The sequence below is a fragment of the Pleuronectes platessa genome, chromosome 1 (genome assembly GCF_947347685.1).
Source record: "Pleuronectes platessa chromosome 1, fPlePla1.1, whole genome shotgun sequence".
Lineage (NCBI taxonomy): Eukaryota > Metazoa > Chordata > Actinopteri > Pleuronectiformes > Pleuronectidae > Pleuronectes > Pleuronectes platessa.
In genome coordinates this window covers 22451765-22467389 of record NC_070626.1, presented here as the reverse complement: position 1 = coordinate 22467389, position 15625 = coordinate 22451765, and the positions used below count along the sequence as shown (strand labels likewise).

Sequence of the window (15625 nt, the reverse complement as noted above, 5' to 3'; positions counted from 1 at the left end):
TAAAACTCTAGATCACCCAGAAAAAACTATTAGATGATCAGGTTATGAGTTCACATGGTTATTAAATGTATTATTGACAACTCCAATTAACCCTAAACAATATATTAAAATCTGAAATCTATTTTTTTCTCAAATTTTCTACTGTCTGTGAACGCAGCGTGTCACGTGACAGGCTGTGACAGCTCAGAGAAGGAACTCCAACATGGCGGTGTGCATATCAGTGATAGCTAAAGAGGTAACTGTCGTTTTTCATGTTAAATGTCTAATGTTTTATCCGCATACTGTTTTTTTACCTTACAGATGTTTGAACCCTTCTACTATATTCTCTGAATCAACTGTCAGTTTCCCGTGAGAGACTGAAAATGGCCCGCGTCGTCAAAAATGCACCAACAACAGAGCTAATAGCGCTAGCATTGTTAGCTGCTACTACAGTTTCGTGGGTTTATGGTGGTGTTCGGGTGTTTTTAAAAGACGTGGTGCTTTTAATGGGTTCACTGTGGATTTATTGTGTTTCTGTTCCTCGTCCCGTGTCCTTTCTCCAGAACTACCCGCTGTACATCCGCAGTGTGCCTACTCAGAATGAGCTGAAGTTCCACTACACAGTGCACACCTCCCTGGATGTGGTGGAGGAGAAGATCTCAGCTGTGGGCAAGTCCCTGGGAGACCAGAGGGAGCTGTACCTGGGTCTGCTCTACCCCACTGAAGACTACAAAGTGTATCCTCTGTTTAATCAATGTAGTTAGTTACTTCTAGTGCTTAAAGTTTAATAAGATCATCTTTCTTTTTTGTTTGGTTGGACTGAGTCACGACTTGGCTCAAGTGGAGATCACACATGACTCATTAAAGTTAAATAAATGTATGTAAAGGTTCAGAGTGTAAGGTTTAGGTGAAAGGGATCTATTGGCATTGGTATTTCACTATGTGTGATCATCTAAATTGTATCTATAGTTGTGTTATTTACCCTAGAATGGGCCGTTTATATTTAAATACATTGTATTAACATCAGGTTCTCTTTCATGTTTGGGAGGGTGAGGTGAGGGGTATTCAGCTGCAACATGCAACTTCACCACTAGATGTCACTAAATTATACACACGGAACCTTTAAGAAACCTAAATTAAATATGCAGCAAGTTATCAGTAGTGTGAATGTGCAAGAGTAAGGGAACATGTACATGTAAAGTCATCTAAAATCAAACAAAACCATGTAAACCAGAGAGGAGAGACTGACTGCCCAGGCACCTATACACCTATAAATATAGATTGGCAGTCCACCCCATTGGGCAACTGTTCAGATGAGGGCTCACCTGATCTAAATGAGTTATCTACTTATCTGAGGGGCATTAATGATCATATACATCTCTCATCTCAGAAGGAAATCCATGTACAGTTGTATGCAGTTTGGTAAGTTAAACATAGATTTTTAGTTTTATGTTTATTTTGTTTAACAAGCTTTAAAAAATAGGTAATTGTGGGAACTGGAAAATTTGTATCCTTGACTTGTAAAATAGATATGGATATGTAACTAACTCCAAGGTGAAATTTGTTATCGTTGTGGACTCATCAAATACATCATTGCGGGACAATGAAATAAGAAGTGTAAGTTGATTCCATCGAGCACCAAAACACCTTTAAACACAGTCAAGTGAGTTGTAATGTATGTGTCACATTACTTATACAGTAGACCTGTATAAAACACTTTATGCACTAGGTGATATTTACCAACAGATGTTAATTCTAATTGATACATTATCTCAAATAGATTTCAACATAGATGAAGAGCTTTTGTTCTTTTATCAGTAACTCTGCCCTTTTACACAAATCTTACAAACAACATTTAATACAAAAGACTAGAAAGCCTGGATTTATTGAGCGTGTATATATACAGAACTTCTGACCACAATACATTACATGTTAATCTCTTAGTGTAGTAATTCGACATAACGGTCAGTTTAAAACAGCTTTATGAACATTTATCTTAATAGAAAACTGGTTGTTTTGAGTAATTCAGTTATCTTTTTTTTCAGATGTTCAGAAAATTGCACAACTCTTTTACTGATGTAATGTGCAACCCGTTTCACAATCCTGGGGACACCATTCAGTCAAAGTGAGTTTTGTCTTGCGAAACCTTTTACTGTTTGTTTGAATACTTCTAATTCGTTTTTGAACTCTTCTTCAGGGTCTTCGATGGAATTGTTTCAGGAATGATGGTGACAGCTGGCTGACGGCCCTTCCCACCCATCCTGCTCAGCCACCTCTGTACATAATACCCCTCCTCTTTTGTTTACCTGTTGCCTCCAAATTTGAAATGCATAACTATATTAAATTTTGTTGTTGTTGCACATCACCACGTGTGTTTCATTTTACCACAAGTGGAGCAACACTTCATTGTTTTATTTATTCACTTACATAGCAAAAGAAACAGTTATACATGGGGAGGCTTTATACTTTACATTGCAGGCAGCGACACAAAACATTCAGTTTTATAAAAAACATTAAGAGATGCAACTGCATAACGATTTGAGGATTGTCCATGCATTCACAGCAACTTAAGCTTATATGCAACATTGCTGATCCCAGGTTTCCATTCTCCACTTCTGTAGTAGCTGAAGACTGATGCAGGGGTTGAAAAGTCATTCTTGCTGTCCGTTCTGTGCCTGTCACATAATGCTTAACTCAGTAATGCCTGGAAATATTTGTCAAAATGATCATTTCTATGCACCCACTCGCGATGTCGGGTGTGGGTGGTGTTAGCGCTGCTGGGGGTAGTGTTGTCCACTCGACCCTTCCCCTAACTCCTCAGATGGTGGAGTGATAAGTAGAAGACATGGGTAACGTTTAGGCATCTGTTCATGGTAGTCCATGTGTCCCCACTGTCTCTTCCCCACTGAAGGGCCTCCGTAATAGGGGTGGGGCGTTTGATGTGGTGGCCTGGTTGACTGGTACCGGAACCTGCCTCGTGAGCTGTTGTGATATCTGGGGGGACGGAAGCCTCTTCCCCTTCCTCTGGTGTGACCTCCTCTGTGTCCTCCCCTGTCTGTGGTGCTGATGCCTGGCATATTGGTCCTTTTAGGCATTACCTGTGTGCCAAAGGAAACGGGTTACAGTTTAGGGTGAAATATGTTTCAAAAGACTTCCTATTCAAGAGCAATTGAGCTGAAAAAAAAACAGGTTGCAAAAACATGCAAAGAAACATAACTGGCTGCACTATCACTGGCCTACAGTTTGCCTAAAACTGAACTATAGAAACTGTTATCTAGTGTTAAATGATTCTAATTTCGTTTAGGTTTTATTATAGTTTAGTTATGCAAGTTTGTTAAGTTCTGCACTCATTTATATTTGTGTATTTGAATGAAGTATACTTAAATCATGTAGTGGGATGCACCTCACCTTAAGGACCCTTCCTCTGAACAAGGTCTCATGCAAACCAATGGCAGTCTGCACAGAGTCTTGCTCAGTGAACTCAATGTAGGCAAAGCTGAGCAAGAGGGAAGAGAAACGACAGACACAACAAATAAACTTGGATGTCAACACTTAAAGACGTGTTCTACAGTTTCAAAAAGTATTTTTTTTAAACTGCAAAAGTTGAACCTACCCCTTGGGGTGGCCGGAGAAGCGGTCACACAGGATGGTCACTCGGTTCACAGGCCCACAGCCGTTGAAATGGATCTCCAACTCATCCGCAGTAGCTCCATAGTCTACCTGGGATTTGTTCAACAGTGCGTCAGATCCCAGTTGTAACAAACCATGCACAGTATGACAAAGGATGTTCATGTCTTACATTTCCTACATAGACTGATCTGTTGTCAGCGTCTATCCTCTCCTCAGGAGTCATGTTGTAGAATGGTCCTGGGGAAGAAACAAACCAGTTAATGCACCGCTTGCAATATATGAAACTAGCATAAGACCACTGCAGGTGAAAAAAACAGTGATTACTTGAACCAGCATATCCATTTATTGTGTCATCACTGACAACACAAATCAGAATATCCTCCCTGATTGTATTTCCGTTCTGAGGAGGAACCAAAAAGAGAGGATGCGAAGGGTGAAATGGATAGTGAGACGCACGCAGGCAGAAAATAGCCACAGGCAGCAAGGAGGACCCTTCTGCTTCTCTGGGGCTCACTGCTCCGTCTCATTGGGCAGTGATGAGGCACATGTGAGCGCTGTTCTGACCACAGTGAAGTGCCCCAGGTGTTGGCCAGATGGTGAGCGACGTGGTTACCTCACCTGCCCGGAGGCTGTGGTGCTACACACCTGGCTAAACATACGAGGCCGAGGCTTCCTGAGTTCAGAACCAGTGTTAAGCTGTGCGCCAGACAAACCGTGAGATGGTTAAGACTCTGCGGAGCTGTCTCACCAGGCCGAGGGCTGCTGGTCAGTAGCTGCATCTCCGGGGCGTCACACCTCTCCTCCTCCTTCATTCTCTCCGTCTCCTCCTCCATCTCCATCTCCTGAACCCTGGCCTTGATGGCCGCCAGCTCCTGAGACAGAGGAAAGTAAACAAGGACTTAAAGCCACTGGGGTACACTGAAGCTGCAGATGGGTGACAAACCAATAGAACATGAGTGCAGAAACCAAAAGCACAATTCATGCTTATGAATCGAAGCTACGTGTAAGTGAACCCTACACGTTGACATGTACCCTACGCCATACCCTGACGTGAACCTCCCCAAAAAAGTAGACCGAAGTATCTGTGATTGGTCGGCTTGGTCCGACAGACTTCCCTTCTTTTGAATTGAGTCGAAGGAACGAAACCCGGACGTCTTTCTTTTCATCGTGGCTGCTCTTTCATCAAGAGTTCATTTGATGAATGAATGGAATACATTTCATCAGATAACTTGAATTGGAAGGTTACAGTTCTGTCATGTTGTGAGTATACTATATCAGGCAGAGTATTGAAGTGTTTATATTTGGTTGGGCCCTGCGAGTATTGTTTGGAACCGCGCTGCAAGTATTTGGCTCTGTGTTTACTATTTACAACACATGTTTAGCATGTTTTGTCTATTAGCACACTTACTTAAATGTTAGTGTGATGAGCTCACAGGGCCCCGTACATTTGCCTTTTTTGACTGCATTGAGACAGATCATCATCACATCCTTATCAGAGTGAAATACTTGTAAATGCACAAGAGTTATTTTGCATGCTAAATATTTGTGCATCCGTCATGATGTCCGGCCATAGGCTATGAGGGTCCTAGCCATCACCATAACCCGGCCACTGCCCACATGGAGGTGGTCTGGGATTTCCGGGTAAGAGATGGGAGACAAGGTTTTTGACCATCAGTTATTTCAGAGCCTTCACTGCACAAGACGCAATTTATGAATCACACCGAGACTTCACCCTGGAACTGCGGACATCCAGAGCACCTGACCGGCTGCATGACGACCATCCCTCCCGGCGTGCGGTGCGGTGCGGGATGTGTCTCACCGATGTCTGCTCGCATTTTGATGTAACGCCACCACAGTGTGTGCGGACATGTCGGTCCCCTCCTCTCCCCTCCCCTCCTCTCCTCTCCTCTCCTCTCCTCGGACTCGCGTGACAAAACAAACACACGCAGACGATCCCCTGCGCATCCTCCGCCGCCCCGCAGATACTCACGGGGTCCTCGGTGTAATGCTCCTCGATGGACTCGCCCTCCTCCAGGTAGCCGTACTCCAGATGATGTTCCGCCATGCTCACTGCTCAAACATGGCATCTGCGAGGAAGCACCGCAGCTCGCCCGCCGACCACCGGAAATATGTCCTGCGGGGAAGAGAGGGCTGTGGGACGGCACCTGATCACGCACAGATAATAGACATCACCTGTGTGTGCGTGGCATGACGCGCCGCTTTGATTGACAGGCGGAGAGCACGTGAGACACGCCGGAGGAGGGTGTCGCTCTCCCAGTGCCGCATCAGAGGGACCAGTGTTCCCGGGTGCCCCCCGCCCCAACAGCTCTGTGGCCAGTACCCAGGGGCGTCGTTAGGCCTGTTTTAGGGGGGCTGAAGCCCCCCTAAAATGTGCTTCAGCCCCCCAAAATAATTATTGTGATTTTTTTTTTTTTAATTAAACTATTGTTTTACACATGGACAAGTTATTTATAACTCTAACATGCTACATGTCATTTTAAATTGACTTCAGGGCCATGAACATGTCTTCTGATCTGATATTGACCTCAACCATGAATAAATTGAAATAAATGTGTATATATACAGTAAATATATAAATGATAATGACTTGTGTGTGTGTGTGTGTGCGTGCGTGTGTGTGTATGCGTGTGTGTGTACGTGTATGTGTGTGTGTGTGTGTGTGTGTGTGTGTGTGCATGTGTGTGTGTGCGTGAGTGTGTGTGCGTGTCAGATGGGCGTGGTCAGTGTGATGGGTGGGCCCTCAGATGAGATGATAGTATTATTATTGTATTGTTGTCATAATTAATATATAGATTTGACCAAATGTAAAAAAGTTAAGAAACATTGTTTGTCTATGCTCTGCTGTGTTCATATGAATAGTAGCAAACTAAATGAATCACACTGATTTGTTTCACTCCAACACTGTGTTAATTGATCAATGAATCCTGTGTGTATATTCAGAAAGACAGAGGTAGATGTTACTATACTAGTTATTTTTATTCAAAAAGTTTAACATATTTACAACACATCATTAGATCATTTCAAATATGTACAAAGGGGGACAGGGGAGGGGTTTGTTTTGAGGAGTAGAAAAAGGGTGAGGGCGGGGGCTTCTCCACCTCTTCTCTCTCCTCCAGCTCATCTCGGCCTCCTCCTTTCTGTAGCTCAGTCCCATAGTTGGAGTTTTCTCCTTCTGCCGTTTCGTCTCCTTTCGGCCCTGAAGCAAGCACCTTCTCGTTCTCCTTCTCCATGTTGACCTCCACCTCACTGCTCACTTGTGCAGACTTGCTTCAAGAATTTTAGCCTTGGCCTGACAGTCAGTGAGCTCGGCCAAGCAGTCAACATAGGCCCTGAGGCGAGCATGCCCTTTCTCTACCTCCTTCGTTATGACAACATCTTTGTCTTTCAGCTGGTTTTCCAGCTGCTCCACCTTCTCCGTCAGGGCCTGGATCTCATTCTCCTTCTCCATCTCCATCTCCCTCTCGGTCTCAGTCTCAGTCTCAGTCTCAATCTCCTTCTCCTTCTCCTTCTCCGTCTCCTTCTCCTTCTCCTTCTCCTTCTCCTCCTCCTTCTCCTTCTCCACCGCCATCTTTATGATATCATCTCTGTCTTTAAGATGGTTTTCCAGCCGCCACACCTCCTCCTTAAGAATCAAAATGTTCCTGTTGGCTCGGAGGATTTCGACATTGTAGATCGTCACAAGTTTCTCCTTCTCCTTGTCCTTCTCCTTGTCCTTGTACTTCTCCTTCTCTTTCTCCTTCTCTTTCTCCTTCTCCTTCTCCTTCTCCATCTCCTTCTCATTCTCCTTCTCTTTCTCCTTCTCCTTCTCCTTCTCTTTCTCTTTCTCCTTCTCCTTCTCCTTCTCTTTCTCCTTCTCTTTCTCCTTCTCCTTCTCTTTCTCCTTCTCCTTCTCCTTCTCCTTCTCCACCTCCACCTCACTGCTACATCCTGTATCAGGCTGGGGTCGCTCCTGGTGCAGCCTTGCTTCCATCAGCTTAACCTTGGCCTGACAGTCAGTTAGCTCAGCAAGGCAGTCCAGATAGGCCCTGAGGCGAGCGCGCCGTTTCTTCACCTCCTTCGCTATGACAACATCTTTCTCTTTCAGCTGGTTTTCCAGCTGCTCCACCTTCTCCGTCAGGGCCTGGATCTCATTCTCCTTCTCGGTCTCGGTCTCAATCTCCTTCCTCTTCTCCTTCTCCTTCTCCTTCTCTTTCTCCTTCTCTTTCTCCTTCTCCTTCTCCTTCTCCACTGCCATCTTTATGAACTCATCTCTGTCTTGAAGCTGGTCTTGCAGCTGCCACACCTCATCCTTAAGAGCATTGATCTTCCTGTAGGCTGTGAGGAGTTCGTCATTGAGGATCTTCAGAATATCTGGTTTCTCCATGGTTCACCACAGAGAGTAGATGTATCTTTTGAAGAAGCTGTTGGATGAGTTGATGAACTGTTTTCCGAAGAAGTTTCTGCTCTTGTCTGGAACTTGAAGTCAAAAGGCTTTATGTCTGCAGGTGACAGGATGAAATAGTGTGTAAGATTTAGGTGAATTTGATCAATCAAACATTCAATATAAAACAATTGACACAGATAGAGAGACACCCGCAGAGAGAAGGAGAGAGAGGGAGAGAGACAGACTGGCTGGTTTAAGCGAGAGATTGAGAGAGAGAGAGCGAGAGAGATTGAGAGAGAGAGAGCGAGAGAGAGAGAGAGAGAGAGAGAGAGAGTGAGAGAGAGAGAGACTCCCCTCCTGCTACGTGTGTATCTGGTTGCCATGGAAACTCAACTGAATGCAACTGCTCTCTCCTCACTGGGAAGAGAGAAATCTAAACTCTGAGTGCACCACTCAAACAACTATAATTCAGAAACTATAAGTCCTATCTGTGAAATAAAGACATCGGGAGAATTCCAAGACTTTGCCGGACACACAGATATATTTGAAATTTGTGAGAGTAAAAAAATGGGACCTAGTGAGCAAGTTATGCAAGTTCCAAGTTTGAATTTGATTGGCAGTGATGGAAGCTGTTGTTTTTTTACTTTATCTTAAATACTAAAGTTAAACACCAAGGTTAATCTTCCCAATGTTACAAAACACATCGTTTGGTAGAATAAGATGTGAAATGGGAACATTTCCTGGTGCTACAGGTGTTTTGTCCACAATGCCTCGCTCTGCCTGGCCTCGGCGAGCTAACGCTACTCAGCATCACGTTAACACATATTACTCATTAAGATAAGCAGCAGAAAACACAAAAGAAGCCAGCAACAATATTTTCACATTTGTCATAAAAGCAACAGAAAACCGCACATTATCAACATGTAACAGCAGAAGCTTCATATTATACAGTGGTTTAATTTCAAACTTGAATAATGACCCTGAATTGTATTGGTTAGCATGCTGGGTAAACACAGAGAGAGGGTGAGACATGACTTACCTCAGTCAAGGTCAGAGTGCAATAGCAGCTGTCTTAAAATGTAACAGTATTTAAAGCAATCAACAGCCAATCAGAGGTCTCCTATCAAAATACCAACTTTGATGCTGTTCATCAAAGCATCAAAGGAGGTATTGAGAGAGTGTCCCTGTCAATCAAAATAATCTTCTATTTCAAATCTTAGCATCTGGTTGCTATGGTGATATAACCACCTACTGATGAGGAAGTTTTGCGATCATTTATTTCTGTAAATAAAAACAGGACGTTTCATTTTGGTGGACTTTTAATTGCGTCATTCTTGCAGCATCTGATCTTTAATTTTTTTAATGGCTCCTGTCTTATCACCTTCTTGTCTTAGTATTTATATATATATATATATATATATATATATATATATATACATATTATATATTATATATATATATATATACAACAGGGGTGGACTGGGACAAAAATTCAGCCCTGGCATTGTCTGTCCAGACCAGCCCACTACATTATCAGCGGACACCACATAGAAGTCCACAAATCTCGCGGCGTCTTCTCTCATGCATACTACTGTTACCACCTAGCTCAAAGATGGCAACAAGAAGGGAGGCCACACACAAACCTCTCAAGCCAAAAGTAAATGTATTTAACTCCAAATCAAGATAGCTCTAACTACGTAGTGGGATGTGTAAAATATGTTACGCGTCAGCGGTGTTAACAGTGTTTGGATGTGTGAAAATAAGGTGTGATGTATGTTGTAAGGTGCAGAAGCAAAGAAAAACAAAGGCTGAGGGCCCCATGCCCCTGGAAGCAGCCTTTAGATCTGCAGTAATGGAGAATAATTGGTCATTTAGTGTACATGATCACACCATTAAGGATCAACACATAAGCACAATAAAACTTCTGAAAAGAATTAGCTTGATTCTGCATCTCTATTTACAGCTCAGAAAGTTGACTGTTGCCATAGCAACAGTAAACGACGTTAGCAGCTCTTAGCTAGCTTAGCTAAATCATCTGAACAACAATAACCCATAATATCACAATTCGGCATATTAAAACAAAATAAAAAACGTTTTCTACTTTGTTTTGGACATGTCTCAAAAATGTAGCCTAGCCAGCCCCAGGCCAACGTTACTTAACATGTGTGCCTCCACTCGCTCATCATTGTCGAGTCCTCCTCGCTCGTCTCCCGGCGCACCTGCTGCTGCTGGGCTGGTGAACCCGGCTCCAAACAGGTCCGTCAGTTTGCCACATTGAGCAGCCTCCACCCACAGACACTTCAGCTTTTTTCCCCGATGCTTCTCAGCGCCACCCGGGCGTTTTTTACTCTTATTATCCATTTTAAGTTTCTGTCTCAGCAGCAGCCCGTCCCGCGACTCCCCCCGCCGATGCCATGAGGTCCCGCCCCACCCTGGTTTGTGTTGTGATTGACAGCACTGTCCGGGCTCTATGAGCCTGTCAGCCCATGATTGATTGACAATGACAAACAATAGACCAATAATATGTGTCGATGCGGGCAACACACTGCTAGCCCTCTGTAGCCAATTGGCCGGCCCAATTGGAGGGAATTTAGAGAGGAAGATGAGAAAAAAAAAAAAAATAAAGATCGGACCAGACCGGCCCACATTGGTTCAACGGCCCACCGGGACGATGCCCGGTATGCCAGATGGCCAGTCCACCCCTGATATACAATATATATTTACATATATGTTTATATACATTAACATATGCATGTAATAAATGAAACAAAATACATTGTTCATTTCGTCGTGTAACTCTTAGCCGCAGTATTTCATCACAAGCGAACATTATACAACCCAGGATATTTCCAAACAAAATTCAGACTTAAATACTTTAAATTTATTTTACCAAGAGGTTCATGTCACACTGTATGGAGAATATTTAAGATAAGACGATTTTCTACAACCACAAATTCCATTGCACAAGTGTTTTGCAGCAGAAAATACCTTCATAGGTGTCTATGGATGAGAGTAATACAACTCAGAGCTCAAACAAAACCTAAAGAATCACGGAGACGGATGACCAATTACAATACATATGATTAACTGGATATGAAATGACTTCTACAAGAGGATATGACATTTTGATCATTTTGCGCAGCCCTAGTTTTCATTGAAATGCTTGTTCTCTCACATGAAAATACTTTGTTCTTTAAAATGCACAACAATGTTTGTCAGTAGGACTTCCTGATATCTTCCTCAACGATGAATGGACACACATTCTGTTCATCCACCGACTGCCCTACCTTACACATGGCATGACAGTATGATTTTGAAGGTCGGATTTCAAAAACATCTCAGAGTTAATTTTACTGTTTTAGATTCTTAGTACTGGAGATTCTTAACATCTTTCTGTCTAAAGTTGATTTTAGGTCTATTTAAGAAGACGTGTACTGTTTGTAGTGATCTATTAATGCAAAATGCAACAAATTGGTAGCTAACATGGTCTATCAATGAGGCGTAACTGGTTTGACCGCTATAGAGGCTGTTGGAATATATGAACTTCATTTGTTTGGTTAATCTTTATAGTTATTTCTAGTTTCTTGGTAGTTGTTTGTTATGTCTTAAAAGATATAAAACAAGCACGACGATTTCCATGACTCAGACGACAAGAAATAGCAAATAACGATTCAAAGGGAGCAAACAACATGGAACCTCGAATAAACACAGGAGAAATGATACATGTAAAATGATTTAGAACAGTCTATTATATTAATGATTAGATAATAAGATATAACAAATACGATTCTTAGTTTCAAAATGTACTCAAAGGAGAGACGTTTAAATGTGCAAGAGTATTGACATTGACAAATGTGACAACTGAAACAATAACATTTGTATTGGAAGCTATCAAATCTGCACCATCAGCAAATGTAGTCATCCTTATAAATCCTAAACATCTCATTTAATTCAATTCAAAAATATATCAGGCAGCACTATTTTGACATGTGACCATCAAATACTACAAATTGCAGCACTGACTGAGCTTTCTCATAGGTTTGACCCAATAGTTAAGTCTCTGGGCTTCAGAAGAGAGTTTCCCTTTAAGTGCCACAATAAGAATCCTTTTCCAACAGGTTGGACATCTCCATCCACGACAGGTCCCACTGCACCTCCGTCACATCCAACTTGGTGGCAGGAAGCACCCCTGCTGGAACTTCCTGTTTGGAAACTGGCCAGCAGCTCCAAGTGCAGAACTTCTGGTACCTTCAGGAAAATACAACAGGCAGTGAATCATTTACTTCACCACCTGTTGGGCTTGTCGTTCATGCAGTAGAAAGTAGGAAGTCAAGACGGATGAAAATTTTATAAATACTAACCTGTAGTGACAAACGAGCCAAACAGTCAAAGGAATGACGATCAGAAGTAGAACCCCACATGAAGCAATGATCCATTTCCAGGAACCTGATCAAGACGACATAATACTTGTTTAAATAAATAAAACTGTTATAATAACAACAACAATTGGATTTCCAATCAACTTGGCAGACAGATGTAGTAAGTGTCAGGAAAGGGCCCACTGTATTTTGGTATTAAGCTGATCCAGTCATTTTTTAACTCTTTCTTTAACATTGTGCTTTTAAAACGTTTTCCTAGGGAATAATTCTTGGACCTTAATGAAAAAAATCTGCCGTATGTAGAGGACTGATATCTATGAGTGTGTGAAATTTGGTGCAGCTTGATTGTATTTAAGGGGACTGCTGGGCCTTGGTGAATATGCGCTCTACTGAGTCCCATTGTAGTTTCTTTCATCTCATTAGATCCTGAGGGATCTTCCTGATGAAATTAGACCTTGATGAAAAGACAGAGCAGGAGGAGAACCAGACAACCAAAAGGCTTCACTCAATAATGGAAAATGTGTTGATTAATATTGAGTATTTCCTCCAAAACAAGTAGATGTATATGAATAAGAAAAATACCAGTGGAGGCTGGAGTCTCCTCTGATGTGAAGTTTCCTAAAAGAAACCACAGTTGATATGTGACACTGATCCACTTCTATAGAACACACAGCAGAGTGATGATGTTCAGCTGACCTCTGTCCGGTCTCACTGATAACCAGCTCTCTGGACTCTGCAGCTGTCTGACGCACACCTGTAGAAGCCTTCATCTTCCCGTGTCACATTCTTAAGAGTCATCTTTACGACTCGGTCTGAACCGGACGAACTGTTAGAGTCAATCAATGCTCCGTTTTTAAAGAAGCTGGTTTGTTTGTGTTTGCCGCTCTGATGCTGAAAACACAAGGTGACATCGTCATCCGTAAACACAGGGGAGGCTTGGGTCTTCAGAATTATGTCGCCATCTGTGGAAGAAAAATAGAAGGCAAGATTGAACTCCTACTTCTTTTAGCCCCTGAGGATGCTGAATTTTTGCGGGCGCAAACATTCAGCATCCTTAGGGGCTAAGCCCCCCCTTTCTTTCAACCCTAGAAACGCCCCTGCCTAGCCTGGATGCCAGACGAATTTAGCCCCGCCCACAACAGATTTGGTCGGGCAGTTCGGTCTGGAGTCGCTCCATTGGGAAAAAATTATGGCCCGACCGGGCCAATCAGATTGTCAGGGCGGGCTTTATACGATGATTGACAGATGATCAACGGTAACGTAATCAACCACATCATCAAAGTGCCCCTGGGTTGAATTCGTTTTCAACAAACATGCCTGCCGCTGGCGAGCTGAGATGTGTAGATGCTGCCATTGAGTCTGTTTTAGAAGATATCGACAGCGCATTCATTTTGAAAGAGGAACACAGAACGTGGAGGCGACGCCAGAGCACCGCGCTAATCCCTATCGCCCGTTGATCCAGTAGATCGCTGCACGGCTTTGTGCCAGTCACACCGGAGGCTGAAGCACCGCGCTGCGCCAAGGCTGCCTCGCGGTGCTTCAGCCTCCGGTGTGACCGGCACAAAGTTTTAACATGGGAGTGGATGGGAGCCAGCTGTTATTTAAGGCTTGGCGCTGCGCTGAAGCGTCCGGTGTGACTCACAATGCGTTGCTTAGCATACGTCACATACTACGTTGCTCTGATTGGTTGTAGGTCTATCCAATTGAGCGAAGAGGAATTTTACTTCCTGGTCAGTTGAAACACGCCCCATCATTTTTTCCCAATGGAGCGACTCCAGACCGAACTGCCCGACCAAAAATGTTGTGGGCGGGGCTAAGTTCGTCTGGCATCCAGGCTAGCCCCTGCCAGTACCCCACCCTGATTGAGTCGGTAATAGTATAAATATAAATGACCCAACCTGATCCAAGACGCTGCTGCAAAAAACTTAACTAAAGTGAAACCTAAAGAGGAAAGTTGTAGCTTTTGGTTGTGTTCTAAAAGTGGTCTATTGGGTTTGGACTTTGTTGAGTTTTTCTGAAGGCTTATTTGTAGACAGGGAGGCATATGCAAACCACTAAAGCACTGAAGAGACAAAGATTATATACAGTGGATATAAAAAGTCTACACACCCCTGTTCAATTTCAAGGTTTTTGTGATGTAAACAAATGAGACAAGGATAAATCCTGTCCAAACTTTTTCCACCTTTAATGTGACCTATAAGGTGAACAATTCAGTTGAAAAACAATCTGAAATCTTTTAGGAGGAAAAATAAAAAATATAAAACTTACCATAACCTGGTTGCATAAGTGTAACCCTTACCCTAATACTTTGTTGAGGCACCTTTTGATTTTATTGCAACACTCAGTCTTTTGGGGTAGGAGTCTAATAGCATGGCACATCTTGACTTGGCAATATTTTCCCACTCTTCTTTGCAAAAGGGCTCCAAATCTGTCAAATTACGAGCACATCTCCTGTGCACAGCCCTCTTCCGATCACTCCACAGATGTTCAATTGGAATCAGGTCTGGGGTCTGGCTGGGTCATTCCAAAACATGAATCTTCTTCTAGTGAAGCCATGCTTTTGTTGATTTGGATGTGTGCTTTGGGTCATTGTCATGCTGATAGGTGAAATTCCTCTTCATCTTCAGCTTTCTAACGGAAGCCTGAAGGTTTTGTGCCAAAACTGACTGGTTTTTCTTAACTGTTCATAATTCCCTCCACCTTGACTAAGGCCCCTGTTCCAGCTGAAGTAAAACAGCCCCAAAGCATGATGCTGCCACCACCATGCTTCACTGTGGGTATGGTGTTCTTTGGGTGATGTGCAGTGTTGTCTTTGCACCAAACATACCTTTTGGAATTATGGCCGAAAAGTTCAACCTCGGTTTCATAAGACCATAGCACATTTTCCCACATGCTTTTGGAGACTTCATGTATGTTTTTGCAAAATTTAGCCGGACTTGGATGTTTTTCTTGGTAAGAAAAGCTTCTGTCTTGCCATCCTGCCCCATAGCCCAAACAAATGAAGAATACGGAAGATTGTTGTCACATGTAGTAGACAGCCAGTCCTTGCCAGAAATTCCTGCAGCTCCTTTAATGTTGCTGTCGGCCTCTTGGAAGCCTCCCTGACCGGTTTTCATCTTGTCTTTTCATCAATTTTGGAGGGATGTCCAGTTCTTGGTGATGTCAATGTTGTGCCATATTTTCTCCACTTGATGATGGCTGTCTTCACTGTGTTTCGTGGTATATCTAATACCATGGAAATTATTTTGTACCC

The 15625-nt window shown here is 43.0% G+C and overlaps 2 protein-coding genes across 2 annotated transcripts; one reads left to right on the top strand and one right to left on the bottom strand.

Moving 5' to 3' along the window:
* Window positions 1–151: 151 nt before the first annotated feature.
* On the top strand, window positions 152–2344 carry trappc2l (trafficking protein particle complex subunit 2L). Its single transcript, XM_053419579.1, has 5 exons — window positions 152–235; window positions 543–715; window positions 1509–1596; window positions 2025–2104; window positions 2177–2344. Exons 1-5 carry the CDS (start codon window positions 203–205, stop codon window positions 2220–2222), a joined length of 420 nt encoding a protein of 139 aa, XP_053275554.1. The 5' UTR covers window positions 152–202; the 3' UTR covers window positions 2223–2344.
* On the bottom strand, window positions 1863–5829 carry pabpn1l (PABPN1 like, cytoplasmic). The gene is made up of 6 exons (XM_053419569.1): window positions 5600–5829; window positions 4358–4481; window positions 3779–3846; window positions 3593–3699; window positions 3388–3475; window positions 1863–3077 (listed from the first exon to the last, which is right to left on the bottom strand). The coding sequence occupies exons 1-6, from the start codon at window positions 5672–5674 to the stop codon at window positions 2748–2750; spliced, it is 792 nt and encodes a 263-aa protein (XP_053275544.1). The 5' UTR covers window positions 5675–5829; the 3' UTR covers window positions 1863–2747.
* Window positions 5830–15625: the final 9796 nt, after the last annotated feature.

Bases quoted from the DNA above. Each gene is read 5' to 3' on its own strand.
- trappc2l (XM_053419579.1), top strand. From the start codon at position 203: ATGGCGGTGTGCATATCAGTGATAGCTAAAGAG. The intron at 1,597-2,024 runs GTAAGTTGATTC...CTTTTTTTTCAG, and splicing joins GGGACAATGAAATAAGAAGT to ATGTTCAGAAAATTGCACAA. The intron at 2,105-2,176 runs GTGAGTTTTGTC...ACTCTTCTTCAG, and splicing joins GGGGACACCATTCAGTCAAA to GGTCTTCGATGGAATTGTTT.
- pabpn1l (XM_053419569.1), bottom strand. From the start codon at position 5,674: ATGGCGGAACATCATCTGGAGTACGGCTACCTGGAGGAGGGCGAGTCC. The intron at 3,700-3,778 runs GTAAGACATGAA...AACAAATCCCAG, and splicing joins GATCAGTCTATGTAGGAAAT to GTAGACTATGGAGCTACTGC. The intron at 3,078-3,387 runs GTGAGGTGCATC...TTTGGCACACAG, and splicing joins TCAGAGGAAGGGTCCTTAAG to GTAATGCCTAAAAGGACCAA.